Raw genomic sequence first — 16,475 nt, forward strand, 5'->3', positions numbered from 1 at the left:
GGCGGAACCAGGACCCCCGACTCAAACATATCAGTAAAAAAAAATCAAAACGTAAAAAAATCGAAATTAACTATACGGTTGACGGTAAATTTTTAAAATCTAGCCCGTTAGGGCTGGGCAAAATTTTTTTAGTCTCCAATGCATTAAAACTGTAAAAATGTTATCATTTTTTTAGAAACTAACTTTGAACTAATAAAAAATTAAACATGTTTATTTTTTTTAATCGTAAAGACATAATAAAAATGAATATTAAATATGTTTACTTTTTTTAATGGTAAAGACATATTAAAAATGAATTCAAAAGTGTTATCAAAATAAAAATAAAGAGTTCATTTAAATGAGGTTGAAGGGTGTTGAACATTGGGACCTATCAATAGAAGTAAGCATCTCATCTACCTTTAAACATTGAAATAATACTACATAGAGTCAATATAATTCTCTTCAAAATATTACTAGACACCATTACTAAATTTTATTTTATTTTCTCAATTCTTCGGCGGTCTGCCGGAGCTCGAGCCCCCCAACCCCCCTGGTTCCGCCCCTGCCATCCCCATCACAGGGGGACAAAATTATCCCCATCCCCATCCCATTTGCATCCCATGGTTTATAATATAATTATTTTAATACAATCCATGTGAATTATATAAAATTCACATAACACCAATCCATTTAAAAAAGCATAATATAAATATTATCTAAATTCTGAGGTGTGAAAAGTCAGACATAGATGCAGCAGCAAGAATCTTCAACCCTTGTTCCGCGTAGACACTCACTCAAATTCACCATAAATAAATACTATAGCTTAAACACATTTTCAGTAGCATTGATGGGTCGTGTGGGATCACTTTTTTTTTTTTTTGGTCCTAAGTGTGGGATCACATTTGAAATGGTCAGCATAAACATTTCTCTCTACACATTAATTTTTAATTTCTTTTTCTAGTCAAATTTCTCTCTTTTTCTCCCCCTATATTAACCCCCATCTTCCTCTCACCTTCACAACCCACAGAAAAAAAAAAAAAAAATCCATTCTTTTTCTTTCCCACTTCAAATAACTTCAAATCTGTCACTACCCATTTCTCATTTCACCTCAAACATTCATAAAGTTCCATGCTTTTTGCACACATTTCCCACTAAAAAAAAACACATTTCTGATGGATATGGAGCACAATATTCTCTTCAATGAGCTGAGTCAAGGCAAGGAGTTAGCAGAGCAGCTTAGCTATATATCATCGCCTGAAGAACGGCGACTCCTTGTTGAGAAAATAGTATCTTCCTACGAGAAAGCACTTTCCTTGCTAAATTGGGGAGTTTCTGCTGTCCATAATCCAATTTTAGATTCACCACTTTCTTGTGGCAATAGTAGTCCATGTCCGAGTAGTGAATGGGTGGATAATTCTCCCAAAAATGTTTCCAAGAAGAGGTACTTAATAGATAAATTGTGGAACGAATTGTTTCTGTAAATCGTATTGTTCATGTCGGGGGAATTGATGGGAATAGTGTTTTGCATTTGCAGGAAGGGGGAAGCCAGATGGAGTGAACAAGTGAAGGTTGGTTTGGGGACTAGTCTTGAAGGACCACTTGATGATGGTTATAATTGGAGAAAATATGGCCAAAAAGATATTCTTAAAGCAAAATTTCCAAGGTCAGCATAATTCTTGATTTTTTGTCTCGTCATTTTCTTAAATATAATCGTACCGTTTAGAATTGAAGTTCAGTGACAACAATATTAAATACGTAAAATTACATTTATTGAATGAAATATATAAATACATTGAATAATATAATTATAGTACTATGACAACTCAGAATTGCCAAGTTGAACTTATCTTATTTGAGCTTTATTATCATATAGTACACTATAATAATAATGTTATCTGCATCTTGTAGTTGCTATTTAAGTATCTGCATCTTTTAGTTATTATGATTTGACAAGTAGCAGTTTCAAAGTTAACCCATTTATATTTATTTATTTTGCATCTTAAGAAAATAAAAATAAAAGGCATAAGACTCATATTGGTCCTTAAACTATAGCTTAAAAATCAATTAGGTCTCTAAACTATTAAAATCACCAATTAAACCCTTAACTTATTTAGAAATCAACAATTCACACCATCTATTCTAATGATCTTAAGAAATAATAGTAATTTAATTCTAATCCAACAATTAAATACATAATTAACATATTTTTTTTTACGATTTCTACCTTTTCACTTCATCTTGGATTTTACTTCCTATTTTCCATTAACAAAAGTCGGAGATCTCTACCTTCTTAATAAAATTTCTAACTTCATTTTCTTTTTCAAACTCTTTTTGATTTTGGGTCCTTTTCGAGTCTTGAGATGAATATATTTTATACCCTATACAATATTAGTTATGTGTTTAATTGTTATATTATGGTTAGATTACTATTAATTCTTAATATCATTAGATAAGAGGGTGAGAATTGTTGATTTCTATATATGTTATGGGTTTGATTGGTGATTTTAGTAGTTTGGGAAGCTAATTGAATTTCAAAGTATAGTTTAGGAGCTAGTATGAGCTATATGCCAAAATAAAATAAATCACTACTTCTGCATGCCAGTTTTGACTAAAATTATACAAATAATTAACAACATTAATTTCCATTTACAGAGGTTATTACAGATGTAGTCATCGTCACTCACAAGGTTGTTTAGCGACAAAACAAGTGCAACGATCAGATCAAGACCCTACAACTTTTGAAGTAACCTACAAAGGAAGACACACATGTTTCCACTCAAACAAGGATACTTTTGATCAATTTGAAGAGAAGCCAAAGCCAAAGCCAAAGACAAAATCAAAACCAAAGCCAATTAAACTAAAACAATTATCTTTCAACTACAGAGATGGGATTAAAATGCAGGAACTGGAACCTGTTGTGGACAACATTTTTCCATCATTTTCTTTCCCTAATGTAGAAGATGGGAATGTTGAAAATAATATCTTCATGATGGAAAATAATCTACTGGGAGGTTTTTCTCCGGCATTTATATCTCCGGCTACGTCTGATTTCTCGGCATCACCGTGCCAAATGTACAGTTTTGGGTTAGACTACAATGTAACAACACCGCCGCCCGAGTCTGATTCGAATCCAGCTTCAGTTAACAATTCGCCGATTGGAGAATGGGATATCTCCGTAGATTTTACGGATTTCGAGGCGAATTTCCCGTTGGAAGAGCCGGAATTATATGCTTAATGTTAGTAGGGTTAATCAGGTTAGTTGATCCATAGGCAGCAGGAAAAGAGATCAAAGTTCAAGCATGTAATATGTTTATAGGTCTCCTACAACGCCTGGCCAAGGCAAAATTAGTTCAGTTTTCTGTTAATTTTCCCTCCACAATTTTATCATATTCTTTCTGTAATTTGTATGGCAAATAATTAAATTAAATTAGTCTCCACAATCAGTGTTTCGTATCATTATTTTGCTAGAGCAACAGCAGAAATTACAGAGTAGAATATAGAAAAACACAAGCATAATGGAAATGAGGATAATTTTCCAACATATAAGAAACCATTATCATATAAAATTAAGGCTTGGGCTTGGACATGTGTATCAAAAAGAGCCAGTCTTAATCCCGGTATAACGCCGTAAAATACGGAAAAGGGAAAGGTGCACGGAACATGAACCAATCAACTACTACATGTGGAAAGGTTACTCAATGACAGGTATGTTCGGTAATCTATAAGTAGCCAATCTTGAGATATCACAAGGTACGTAACCATGTATTCAAACACTTTGCTTTCAAGTCTCCCTACTTTCTCTAAGTATCTTACTGCCTTAAGCATCGGAGAAGGGATGTCGGACTCCAGCCCCTCTCTAACTGTTTGTTCATTCCGTCAGGTACTGACATCACATACAGTTTGACTTTGGAATATCATACCCTTTTAACAACATAAGTATTTCCTAGCAATTAACTCTAAATCACAGAAATCAGTTCTGTCATGGCATTTTCAACCCTTTAAATGCTTTGAGGTTCATATTTACTCATTCAAGAATCAGATTTACTAAAAATGTTGTACAAGCGCGCAGACATATACCCACATCGAAAGCTTAGTTTCGAACATTTAACAAATTATAATTTCTATAAGAAGGATTATTATCATATGATATATTCTATTTCGTGAGAGTCTTAAGTGATTACTGTTTAATGTTTATACATTCTTCATGAGGCTGTTCTCCTACCAAAAAGCCAAAATCCTTGGCTCGGTTTTAGAATCTGTTTCAGAAGTGCCATTTTGGGAACATTCCAGTGTTCAATGTGCCTGAAGAAATAGTCCAAGAACTGGATGAATTGAAACAAAAATATGTTGAATTGAAAACATAGCTAGAAAGAATCAATCCCTCATAATCCTATTGATGTTACCTGCATACTCTTCCAGACTGCTCATCAAAATAGTACTCCGTATATCCAGTGGCTGCAATTTGCATAACGGAGTTTAAAGCTAATCATAATGAGCTTCTCAAATTCATTGGCTGTTAGGACTGAAGCAAGGATGGTGTCATAATAATTGTACCATGCTATTAATATATACATACACCGCCTTTCCTATTGTTTAATTATCTCTTTTAACTCTTTTGACATGACATTAATATTATATGTTAACAGATTTTATAGTAAGAGAGAGGATCCTGTTGGTTTCCCATATCGATTGTGGAACGGTGAGAATGTCGGATATTAATATGAAATAGACCTTTAACTATCAGGACATGCTAATATGGGTCTATGTTGTGCACGCTTCAAGCCCAGTAGGCATTCGTGCGTGGGGGGTGTCAGATATTAATATGAGTACACCTAGATACCTCTGACAGTGAGACTTGCATATCCCGTCTAGGTCCTAAGTATTTTCGCACAGTCCATAAGGGATCTGTACACTCTCTATACTTCCATACTATCCACTTGACACGACCATCATTTTTGTTGCATTCATATCAAATATAATCATACGAAATGCATAGATTCATAACACAATTATGACACTATAACCATTCTCACACCTCTAAATGCAGGTTCCTTACATTAGAAGACCAGAAACCACACTTCCATCTTGGCATTTTTTAATATAAGAAACAATCTATGACAAAACTGGTTTACTTGCAAAGCAATAACATTAATTACAATTTCATGAAACATACCAGAGAGTATGGGCTTCCAAGGAAATGTCATTTTACAGCTAAATCGCCAGTGTCCAATTCCCTTATCCTGAAGCCAAAATAAACAAATTATACTCTTCAGACGACTTTATCCTTTAGATAGAAGGCAACTAACAGCTTACATAGATACTAATTCATTGAGTTCAGCTTAGGACTGTTAATTTCTAATACGATGATAACCGCTTGACACAATTATGATTTTTGTTGCATTTATATCATACATAATCATGTCAGATATATAGATCTTGAAACGCGATTATGACAGCACTAGTTTAGCTCACCTCAAAATCTTCCCATTTCATAAGCTTCATGTTTGATTTGTCAATGAGTAATCCAAAGTTTGTGCAGTTTCTTTTGAAACGTTGGAGACCTTTAAAAGAACCGGCTGGATCAGCAAATTCACAATCTTCTTCATATGCATTCAGAGTGAGATTCCCTGCCATGAAAAAAGCAGATGACGGAGTTACAATTTAACAACTCAAAACTCAGCCTGGATAAAGCTAAAGCAGTTCCCAATTTCTACCACGATTGATAATTTTGTCTGAAACAAAGACGGAATCAGAAAATAATGGAGTAAATTTTTAAGGTCGATTTCGGAATACCTGTGACGAAATATGATCTTTGGAAGTCCTCTTTAATGGTTTCCACGACCTCAGTACGATCTATTCCTCCAAACTCATTAACAGCAAGCTCTAAATTACTTTGGGGACCTTGTGCACTTGATGGTGAACGCAAAAGAGAAGCAGCGATTCCAAGAAGCTCCGACCCGTACCAAGCCACTTTAAGCAAGGCATTTTCAGGTTCAGAACCTTGACCGACGGTGGATGAATTTTTCGATGGGTTTTCCCCATTACAACGAATTTTGTTGCCTTTCCGATTATAATTTGGTGAGAATACATTGTTGTTATGGTGGGATTTGAAACGAGGAGTGATGGAAGTGTAGGAGAGTAAATTCGCCATTATGAGAGAGAAAATTCCCGCCGTTCCTTTTAAATATCTCAACTCCAAAAAAACGGTGGCCACAGATAATTTTACTGAGGAAACAAATAAAATGTTCTTGTTCTCAGTTTACAAAAAGGCCACGGATTAATTTTGTCTACTTATTTTTCACCGCCTCATGTTTAGGTAAAGAAAAGGGACTTAATTTCACTGCTTATTATATCCCTCATAACCTATGCCAACTTTTTAAAATAGGGAAAAAAAAAACTCAAATTCATTTTGATTCTCCTTGGACTATCAATAAGGACTGTCAATTGTTTGATACGAACATCATTTATAGAAACAACCAGTCTTATACGATAAAAAAAAAAAAAAAAAAACACCATTTATAGAAACAGTTTGCCTGATACGAACCGTTTGACATGATTATTATTGTCCTGCATCTATATCATATATAAATCACAATATGACACAATATAATAACTCATTTTGATACTTCTAATTTCTCTGTGCTAAAAAAGAGAGAACAGGAATGAATAAGCAATAATTGAAGCTTAATCTAACTCATTGATGTCTAAACATGGATTTCAGTTCTCTGTTCAGATCAATTTTCAAAATGGAAGTACAAGTATACATGTGATTTCTCAACTATTGAATAAGAAAAGTTCCGCTCTTGCCTGCATCAAATGCAATGGCTAGATTAAATACATCAAATGACAAATCAAAGCAATCATATAGCACTTCTAACAGACGAGGCAAGCAAACCCATTTTAAAATCTCAAGCGCTGTCTGCTTCCTACCACCGCTGTTGGAAACTTCAAGGTTGTTTCTTATATTTGTTTCTCATTGGCTACTTTTCCTCGAATTGCTAACAACGAACTTTGTATAAAAAGAGATGCATCGGTTTCTCGGAGATCACCGGATGCCAGCAGCATATATTAGTTTCATTCAGCATATCATTGCAATAGCAGAAGGTAAAATAGAAAACTTCCTAGGAAGAAACCCTAAATGTTCACCATCAGACTGGACAAAAATGCTGCCAGCGCCAGAAATATCTTCCACTTCAATCGAATGAGCGCTGCAAAGGGAAATAAGAATCATTAAACAGGGTCCACAGCTTTGAACAAGCATTAAATTTAAGCATAACACTGGTAAACTACAAGTGAAATGAATTTATTAGACTGCTATTTTGGAGGAAGTTAATGGAGGTAAATGAGAGTAATGAAATGTAAAATATAACATTTTGAGTTTTTTTGGGAGAGTAAATGCAGGTTAATCTTGAGTAACGGAAATTTCATTAAATTTTGTCTCTGCATAATAAATTTTAACTTTCTTTCCCCTTCATATTTGAACTCCCAACTCATTTACATTCTATAAACTCCAAGGTTAATTTTTAATTTTCATTTCCATCACTTCCATTTCCTTTCCATTACCTCTTTAACTCTAACCTCCATTAACCTCCAAACGCCCAAACAAACCGTTGCTCTCAATGTTTTATGCAGAAACATTAGAATCCGAAAGAAGATTTTCGGGATCATTTCTGAAACTATCATAATTCTTTCCTTGTATTGTTGAATGAGGTTAAAATAACGAGAGCATTCAGAAATGAAAGAAAGAACAGCATGGAAAAAATAATAATGCAAAATCGCTTCTATTAGGAGGAATCCTACCTTCTTGAAGATACATTTTTCACTGATAAATGGGTCCCATTATATAGTGTATGTAGCTTCAGAATGAAGTCATGCCATTTGAAGTCCTGAAGAATTACCACCTGCAAGAGAACTCAGAATAGAAAAGTCAAGCATAGTAGACATGTCATTGCTCAGTGACAATACGAACAGAGGAGCACTTCACCTCCAAGTTTCCACTGCAAGGATCAGCATTTGGAGTGATTTTCATGCCTCCACCAAAGAACTTTGCATTTCCAATGCAAAGAGCTGTTACTTGAGGACATAGTTCCCATTCACCTTCATTGACCTAAATCCAGAACATCCTAGAAGTTATATAAGATCCATTAACACTTCTACAATATAGTGAGTATCACGAGGAACACAGATCTGCTTTATAGTATAAAAGGGCGGCCCGGTCGCATTACGCGTCCCCGCTGAGCGAGGGTCCGGGGAGGGGTCCCACCACAAGGGTGTATTGGGGGCAAGCCTTCCCTTGCCAATTTAATTGGCAAGAGGCCGCTCCTAAGACTCGAACCCGTGACCTCTGGTCACACGGCAACAACGTTTTACCGTTGCGCCAAGGCTCGCCCTCAAAAGCCTTATCAGTGAAAATATCACATTACTGCAGATAGACTAACCTTGATCCTGAGGTCATGATTCCTGTGCCCCCAAAAGCCTTGTAGGGCACCAATAACATAGCATAGATTTCCAAATCTCTTATATCTTGACGCATAGTAACCAGCCTTGGCACTCCTGCCAAATTCCACCAATAACAATAAGACTTTTAAAATCACCAATAATTCCTCTGAAGATGATATCCTTTTTTCTAGTTTACAAGTCAAGCTTACAAATGAACATCAGCAACATTTATGTAGTAATGAGATTCTTCGCTTTTTTCACCAGTAATTACACCAACATCTACCTGTGATCTCACCCCTGCAGAGCAGCTTCATTGAAAATTTATAAATGAAAAAGAAAATGCAAACAAGCAAACAAGTTTTACAGCATAATGATAATATAAAGTAAAACAATTCCAGCTTTAGATTGACTAGAACAGTACATAACAAGGAAAACTGAAAGATAACTACCTCTGACAATGCGATCCACAGCTTCATAAGGATCCAGTTTCCTAATAAAAAGCAAGGCAATAAACATCTGTCAAGATCAAGAGCAAATAATATATCATAAAATAATTTTGAACAACATTAAACCAGATGGAAAGAGAACCAACTAACCAGCCCCACGTTCTGGCAAAGTCAGACCCAGTTCCTAGGGGAATGAGCTGTAGAAAGGTATCATAATTACAGAATCATATCTGCCTTGAGAAAATTCATACCATGTAATTCATGTATAACAGACATCCAATTAACAGCTTATCATTGCAGTAAGCATAGATGATAAAGGAATACCACATAAATACCAGGTAACAACGGTCACTTACACCTAGGGCAGTAGGATGAGCAACCTCTTTATTGTGATAGGTAACAGGCTTTCCAGCCCAAAAGAATCCATTAACAACCTGCTTAGGAAAAACCAAAGTCAATGAATAATAATCCATCAATTGAATGGAGGGTTTGTGATGGTATTGGATTTTCTCTCTGGATATATGATAAGGATCCATATTGCATGGAGCAATAATTATGAAGCTTGATCTCATTCATATGTCGTAGCTTCTTAATATCCTTTACTTAAACAGAAGAGTTGACATAAAGCTAAACACATGAAATAGGTGAGTAGCAAATGAAAGCAAGCTGCACCTCATGAAGAGTGCCATCACCTCCAACTGCAATCACAGCATCTGCCCCTTCCCTTATTGCCTGCACATCCTCCAATTTTTTTAATTGTAGTTAATATTTACAAGCCTTATTGCAAAGAGCCTCAACCAAGTCCAAAGATCAAGAAATATTAATTCACACCTCTCTAGTTATATCAATGGCATGGTGAGGACCTGAAGTCAAAGATTCATATATCTGCCAAGAAAGAAGCAAAAACGCCATTTGATTAGAGAACTAATATGCCAAATCGCATGCAGTCAGCAATAAAGACCAAACGCCAATTGCATAATCATTATACATATCCCACAGATGATGGGAGCAACAGTCAGACAAATTCTTTCAATTCAAATTAATAAGGTCAAAATGAGAATGATAAACTTCAAGTTCGCACCATTATTCAACAAGCTCACTACCCTACAAGTTGAATGTTATTCTAAATTCAAAGTAAAGCAATAGAAAAAAATTAGATTTTATTATTTAGCGGAAGCATTAAATTTAAGCTGCAAAAATTTCAAATCAAGATGTAACTTGCTTTATCCAATTGTACATCGTTCAAATGATGGAGCATAATTTAGCAAGACAAATCACCAAGTATATTTTACATTTGATGCCTGTATTGATGAAACGCAAAACAAATAAATAAACAAAGCAACAACGTAATCACAATGCTACCATATTTTGTAACAATTGCTGTAAAGAAACAAAATCATAGAACTTATCAATTAGAGTTGGTGAATGCCAGTATAATTTCTAGGATCTATCGTACATACTGTTGTTTGTCAAACAATTCCTTATTACAAGATAAACAGTACCTCCCAATTATACTCAATTTCATTGTCGTTTCCCATAATAATCTCCAGCATGAAATTTGTGTATGCTTTTAGGAAGAAAAATAAGTACTAGAATGCGTGAAACGCATCGCCATGTAAACTTATGAAGAAACCTGAATAATCACCATCTGATAACCAAGGGGGAGATCAAATGCAATGCAGCAATTTGAAAAGAATTGAAACTCATAATTCAATCATAAGCTAACCTAGATAGCTAGCTTTAGGATAGATTGACTTGAACTAGAGAACTAAGCTACCAAATAGGCAGGAACATAAATGCAGAAGCAGCATTAATAAAGAGAAACCTCACATTGCAGTCTTTGTCTAGGCGAGACCTGAGATACGGAAGCAATTTCTTCCATTCCTTGCCAGTTTTCCCATTGGAACCTGATCCAATCATTAATTCTGAGATTGTAACTGAGCTGAAGCAAACTCAAAAGTCCTAATACTTCTATTTCCCTGATTTCCTCAGAACAGAAAAGCAAAACATGATAGAGAGATTCAAAAGAAAAAGACCTTTGGGATTGACGACGAATACAAGATCGCGACGGGAAGGAGAGGTGGCGGCGCCGCTGTGAAAGATGGAGGGATTGAGAGAGAGATCAGAAGCCATAGGATGGTGAGCTTTAAGCAGGCAAGGTTGAAGAGGTGAAGATAGCATTCGTCCTCCCAATGCTATCTGATAATAAATTGCTGCCATCGTTAATCGTTATGATGAAGTGTTGTTTTCGGAATGGTACTGAGTTACGCGCCCATACAGAGAAAATATCAGATAGACTGTGAAATTTTCGCACACCTCATTTGACATTTCTCGCCCCCTCCACGTATTTCTATACTTGATTAAATTAATATTCTTTTTTTTTTTTCTTGAAAAAAAATTAATATTCTTTTATCAGATTAATTACCCCCAAAAATCCGAAATTTTTTATTATTTGTTTCTAGAAATAATGTAAAAAAAGGAAAAATTACTGTTATGGTTGTTAGCTATGAACAATTTTATAAATAGTATAATTATAAATGTGATTTACTAAATCCAGCTCTAAATTTATACTTCTAGCCCCGTCAATAGACCGAAATACCCTTTGCACTAAATTTCAAAAAACCCAAAACCTCTCAAGAAGCCGAAACGATTTTTGCTCAAATCCGGACAAATTAGTGAACCGAATCATGGATGGTGATAGAAACCGTAAAGGAAAAGCTAAAATGGTAAGATTTACCGCTTTATTTCGTTGATTTTTGAATCGAATTGAATCTGTTGTGGTTTTTAAAAATTCGGCCGGAATCGCAGTCGGGCGTATGAACATCACGCCCGATCTGCGGTTCGGGCGTATGAGTATCACGCCCGACCAGTGGTGCGGGCGTGATAGCCACATGCCCGAACCACTGGTAGGGCGTGATACGCATACGCCCTAACCACTGGTCGGGCGTGATACTCATACGCCCGACCAATGGTTCGGGCGTGATTCCCTTACGCCAACGTTTTTTTTTATAAAAATTAATATTTTTAAAAATTTTAGTAATTTAGTGTAATTTTAGTTTAATTTTAGTAAACATTTAGTATAATTTTAGTATAAAAATTAATATTTTTTAAAATTTTAGTAATTTAGTGTAATTTTAGTTTAATTTTTGTAAACATTTTAGTAATTTAGTGTAATTTTAGTATAATTTAGTATAAATTGAGTATAATTTAGTGTAATTTTAGTATAATTTAGTATAAATTGAGTATAATTTAGTGTAATTTATTATAATTTTATTAATTTAGTAGTATTTTAGCATAATTTTATAAATTTAGTATAATTTACATTATTTATAATTTTATTAATTTAGTGTAATTTTTTTTTGTAGACGGAGCGGCCTACTAGGGGTGGGAAATCCATCCCGTCATCTGCTCGTCGTCTAGATATGGACGACGAGGATGATACACCACGGCATACGAGATTGCGTGGTATAGATATATCTGGTCGTAGGCGGAGAGGGGCTGCGACGGAGCAGGTGAGGAGGGGGCCGATTGCGGATCAGGCCGATATTCATGGATCAGTGGGGGCGACTGATTTTGATGACAGAGAGCCCGATAGCGATTCTTTTTAGGACTACCTGGATGTGGCAGCCCGGGCAGTGCGACAGTCCGCTGTTGCACATGATCGCGAGGTTGAGGAGAGCGATGAGCAGCCGATCCCGGGGAGACAGCCAACCCAGCGCGTATGAGGTCGTTTTGCGAGTACAGGTATTTTAGTATTTTTTTTAGTATTTTTTAATATTATTTAGTATAATTTTAGTATAATTTAGTATTTTTAGTATAATCTAGTATAATTTTAGTATAATCTAGTATAATTTAGTATTTTTTAGTATAATTTTAGTATAATTTAGTATAATTTTTTAATATTTTTTTAGTATAATTTAGTATAATTTTATAATTTTCAGGGACAAGCAAACGTCCCAAAGCTAGTGAGGACGAGAGCTGGGTAGTTACTGCACCGGTTGATGGTGGTCCCGTTGATGGTTCCGTGATTCCTAGTTTTCTAGGACATGTTGCCTCACGGATGTTGGGAGGAGAGATTCGGTCGTTTCTGACATGCTATAACAGATCAGCAACATGCCGAGATTTGTGTCAGTGGTTTTCTGGTGCGTTAGCCGAGGTAAGAATAATATAGTGTGTCAACATTTATTGTAATTTGTATTTTTAACTATAAACATAAAAAACATTCAGTAATTGTATAAATTGTATATGTGTCATTTTACAGCTGAGGGAGATGATCGAGAGGACTGGTTTGTCTCACCTTCCACATGCCATGTTCAGGAACCTCGACACTCCGCTGTTGACTGCGTTCGTGGAGCGGTGGCAGCCTGATACGAACTCCTTCCACATGCCGTTCGGGGAGATGACTATCCATCTGCATGATGTGTGGCAGATTCTTCGGATCCCGATCGACGGTCCGATGGTGTCCGAGTCTCCCCCTACTGACTCGCTTCATGCCATGTGCATGATGATGTTTGGGGTGAGTCAGGCTGAGCTTCTGTTGCCGACCCGACATTTATGGGGTGGTGGAAGTGTATTTGTTGGGGTTGTACATGGGCTTCTCGCTGAGGGTATGGATGACGCTACTCGGGCCACAGCGTGGATGTGGCTGATGCTTGGATCCACTCTGTTTGTTGACAAGAGTGGAGATAGGATTAGGCCGACCCATCTTGCTGAGGTTTACAGCGGTGTCAGTGGGGCAGCTGGACTATCATAGGGGTCTGCTACACTAGCCATGTTGTACCGGCAGCTGGGGATAGCGAGCAGAGGAGACTGTTCAGGTATATGCGGATGTTTGACCCTACTGCAGGCATGGATATATGAGTATTTTCCGGTTTTCCGGCCGCATAGAGGAGCTCACTTGATCCCAGCTGACCATGCCCGTGCACTGAGATGGGAGGTCGGGGTACCAGGCAAGACGACCACCCGACTAGATACCATACGCGGGCAGCTGGACCGTATGACGGCGGCAGAGGTATTTTAATAAATTTTAGAATTAATTTGAGTATTATTTATAGTATATTATTATTTTTTATTGAGTATTACTTTTTTTTAGGTTACGTGGTTGCCTTATGGTCCTGTCGCCGATGATGATATGGTGCGTCGAGCCGTATATGCCCGATCGAGCGCTGCGACAAGTCGGATATACTCAGCCTATCCCAGCTGAGCGTATTAGACCTGATAAAGCAGTACGACCATGGAAGTCGTTATCGTACAGGCTCACGCATTCCTTAGTCACAGTTGAGGACACCTGGCGGAGATTTCCATCGGCTCGGGACATTGATCGGAGGAGATGCCGACCAGTTGGATACGATCCCACTGCCTGTGATCCTGCTTATATGGATTGGTATAGGCGATATTCGCATCCCCATCTCCTTCATGCACCACAGGCTGGACCGGTACAGCATGCTCGCGCCAACAGCGAATTTGTAAGTTTATTATTATTTAGTATTAGTTTATATGTGTTTAATTTTTAATATTTATTTGTTACTTTTTTTTTTTTTTGCAGTGGGTTAGCTGGTTGTGGCGTGGACGAGGATGTTCCACGCATTAAGAGGGAGATGGATGAGTTTATGGATGCGTGGCGTCGGGCGAGCTGATTTTTTGTTGTAGACATTCATACATTTAAACACTTTTTGTTGTAGATATTAAATTTACTCTTTTACGTTTATAAATGTTTATGTTTATTAATGTTTATTTTAATTTTTATGTTTTTAAATTTTATTTGTTAAGTACATTTATGTAGTTACGGGCTTAACGGACTATTTACGGGTTTAACGGCCTATTTACGGGATACAGAAGCTATTTTTTTGCTCTCTCGATACACGGGCGTGTGAACATCACGCCTCACCGTGTGGTCGGGCGTGATAGCCCCACGCCTCACCGTGTGGTCGGACGTGATAGTCCCACGTCCTACCACACGGTGTGGCGTGGGGCTATTACGCCCTACCACACGGTGAGGTGTGATGTTCACACGCCCCACCAAGAGGTGAGGCGTGATGTCCATACGTCCGTGTATCGAGAGAGCAAAAAAAATAGCTTTTTCCACCCCAAAACCCATGAAAGGGTAATTTTGTCATTTCACAGAGCTAGGGGTGGGAAATTGGGGCTGGGTTTAACAACACCCTTATAAATCTCAGTAAAGAGATGCTCCATTTTCTTTCTTCCTTCCTTTTCTTTTCTCATAGCTGAGCAGCTCCTTCACTAGGCGGCGGCCACCACTTTATTCATTTTCTATTTTTTCCTTGTTTTCCTCCCTTCTAGCTAAGAGCATCTCTAACAGAAGGTGTCTAAAAAGTATTCCAAAACTTAACACATAATCTTAAAACATAATATTTTATTATCTCTTTTATTTACATCACTTTTGGTAACTTTTACTTAAAAATGATCCAATAGAGATTGCTTGAAAAGTTGTCATTATAATCCTATAAATTATTATTTTATTATAAATATTAAAAATAAAAGGCTCCATATTTTATTATTTCTAGAAGAGGAACCACGAATTTTATATTAAAAAATAATAAACAAGGTTGCGAAAAATTGGCAACTTTCCTTAGCACCCACAATTACTCTAATAATGAGCACCCTTTAAAAGTTGACAAACCTTATACCACATCAGCTGCCACTTTTTTAGATACCCTCTATTGGAGATGCTCTAATCATGTTCACTTAAATGTGTTTTTATTCCTCATCGTATCTATGTTTTAAATTTAGTTTTTTCAGCTTTACATTTGTATTTTTTTTAGTTTGAATTCCATATACCTTATTAAATTTTCTTTTTCATCAGATCTATATATATTTATATATATATATTAGCTATACTTTTTTTCATTTATACTTTCTCCAGTGTTAATAAGAGCGGAAAAGATTCATCTTGTCCGTAAGTCTATAAATATGTGCGATTGCCAAAAAAAAAAAAAAACTTACATCTGAAAGTCCAGAACAACCTAAATGATGAAGAATTGATTACAACGATATTTTTTTTTATTGGGATTCGACTTATGAGAAATATATGATTTAGACTATATTCTTTCTTACTTAATTTCAGTATCAATAATTTCAGTTCAGTTCAGTAGCATTCAGTTCAGTTCAGTAATTTATCATTATTTATATATAATTTATTATAATTTATAATTTAACATTGTTTATATATAATTTGTAATTATTTATTATAATTATAATTATTTATTATAATTGTAATTATAATTATTTATATATTATTATTATTTATATATTTTATATATTATATATTATTTATAATTTAGATTCTTTATATATAATTCATCATTATTTATTATAATTATTTATATATACTTTATAGTTTATTATATATATAATTTATCATTATAATTATTTATACATAATTTATTATTATTATTTATAATTTAACATTCTTTATATATAATTCATCATTATTTATTATACTTATAATTATTTATATATAATTTATAATTTATTATATATATATAATTTATCATTATTTATTATAACTATAATTATTTATATATAAAATTTATCATTTCAGTTCAATAGCAATCAGTTCAGTAACATATTCAGTTCAGTTTACTTAATTTC

At 35.4% G+C, this 16,475-nt stretch overlaps 3 protein-coding genes across 4 annotated transcripts; 1 reads left to right on the forward strand and 2 right to left on the reverse strand.

Annotated features, from left to right (window-relative positions):
- The first annotated feature begins 881 nt into the window (after positions 1–881).
- On the forward strand, positions 882–3,432 carry LOC136217085 (probable WRKY transcription factor 46). Its single transcript, XM_066003664.1, has 3 exons — positions 882–1,420; positions 1,514–1,642; positions 2,632–3,432. The coding sequence occupies exons 1-3, from the start codon at positions 1,152–1,154 to the stop codon at positions 3,212–3,214; spliced, it is 981 nt and encodes a 326-aa protein (XP_065859736.1). The 5' UTR covers positions 882–1,151; the 3' UTR covers positions 3,215–3,432.
- A 550-nt stretch (positions 3,433–3,982) lies between these two features.
- LOC136217086 (uncharacterized) lies at positions 3,983–6,181 on the reverse strand. The gene is made up of 5 exons (XM_066003665.1): positions 5,773–6,181; positions 5,452–5,606; positions 5,153–5,219; positions 4,383–4,434; positions 3,983–4,281 (listed from the first exon to the last, which is right to left on the reverse strand). Exons 1-5 carry the CDS (start codon positions 6,128–6,130, stop codon positions 4,182–4,184), a joined length of 732 nt encoding a protein of 243 aa, XP_065859737.1. The 5' UTR covers positions 6,131–6,181; the 3' UTR covers positions 3,983–4,181.
- Positions 6,182–6,646: 465 nt separating this feature from the next.
- LOC136217088 (sphingoid long-chain bases kinase 2, mitochondrial) lies at positions 6,647–11,185 on the reverse strand. Of its 2 annotated transcripts, XM_066003667.1 has the most exons (13): positions 10,901–10,930; positions 10,695–10,771; positions 10,367–10,512; positions 9,696–9,749; positions 9,537–9,596; positions 9,221–9,298; positions 9,015–9,061; positions 8,868–8,908; positions 8,628–8,715; positions 8,418–8,532; positions 7,964–8,086; positions 7,780–7,880; positions 6,647–7,187 (listed from the first exon to the last, which is right to left on the reverse strand). In XM_066003667.1, the coding sequence occupies exons 3-13, from the start codon at positions 10,415–10,417 to the stop codon at positions 7,058–7,060; spliced, it is 888 nt and encodes a 295-aa protein (XP_065859739.1). In that variant the 5' UTR covers positions 10,418–10,512; positions 10,695–10,771; positions 10,901–10,930; the 3' UTR covers positions 6,647–7,057. The 2 variants fall into 2 exon arrangements, with proteins under 2 accessions (XP_065859739.1, XP_065859738.1); XM_066003666.1 differs by lacking the exon at positions 10,367–10,512 and having other exon boundaries at positions 10,901–11,185.
- Between the last annotated feature and the right edge of the window lie 5,290 nt (positions 11,186–16,475).

This window comes from Euphorbia lathyris, chromosome 2, assembly GCF_963576675.1.
Source record: "Euphorbia lathyris chromosome 2, ddEupLath1.1, whole genome shotgun sequence".
Taxonomy (NCBI): Eukaryota; Viridiplantae; Streptophyta; class Magnoliopsida; order Malpighiales; family Euphorbiaceae; genus Euphorbia; species Euphorbia lathyris.

What these genes read in the sequence shown, in the direction of transcription:
- LOC136217085 (XM_066003664.1), top strand. Translation starts at nt 1,152, where the DNA reads ATGGATATGGAGCACAATATTCTCTTCAATGAGCTGAGTCAAGGCAAG. An exon ending in AAAAATGTTTCCAAGAAGAG is followed by an intron (nt 1,421 to 1,513) that starts GTACTTAATAGA and finishes TTGCATTTGCAG; the next exon opens with GAAGGGGGAAGCCAGATGGA. An exon ending in CTTAAAGCAAAATTTCCAAG is followed by an intron (nt 1,643 to 2,631) that starts GTCAGCATAATT and finishes TTCCATTTACAG; the next exon opens with AGGTTATTACAGATGTAGTC.
- LOC136217088 (XM_066003666.1), bottom strand. Translation starts at nt 11,084, where the DNA reads ATGGCAGCAATTTATTATCAGATAGCATTGGGAGGACGAATGCTATCT. An exon ending in ATTCGTCGTCAATCCCAAAG is followed by an intron (nt 10,772 to 10,900) that starts GTCTTTTTCTTT and finishes TGATTGGATCAG; the next exon opens with GTTCCAATGGGAAAACTGGC. An exon ending in ATCATGACCTCAGGATCAAG is followed by an intron (nt 8,087 to 8,417) that starts GTTAGTCTATCT and finishes TTCTGGATTTAG; the next exon opens with GTCAATGAAGGTGAATGGGA.
- LOC136217086 (XM_066003665.1), bottom strand. Translation starts at nt 6,130, where the DNA reads ATGGCGAATTTACTCTCCTACACTTCCATCACTCCTCGTTTCAAATCC. An exon ending in TGAAATGGGAAGATTTTGAG is followed by an intron (nt 5,220 to 5,451) that starts GTGAGCTAAACT and finishes TTTTGGCTTCAG; the next exon opens with GATAAGGGAATTGGACACTG. An exon ending in TTGGAAGCCCATACTCTCTG is followed by an intron (nt 4,435 to 5,152) that starts GTATGTTTCATG and finishes TGCAAATTGCAG; the next exon opens with CCACTGGATATACGGAGTAC.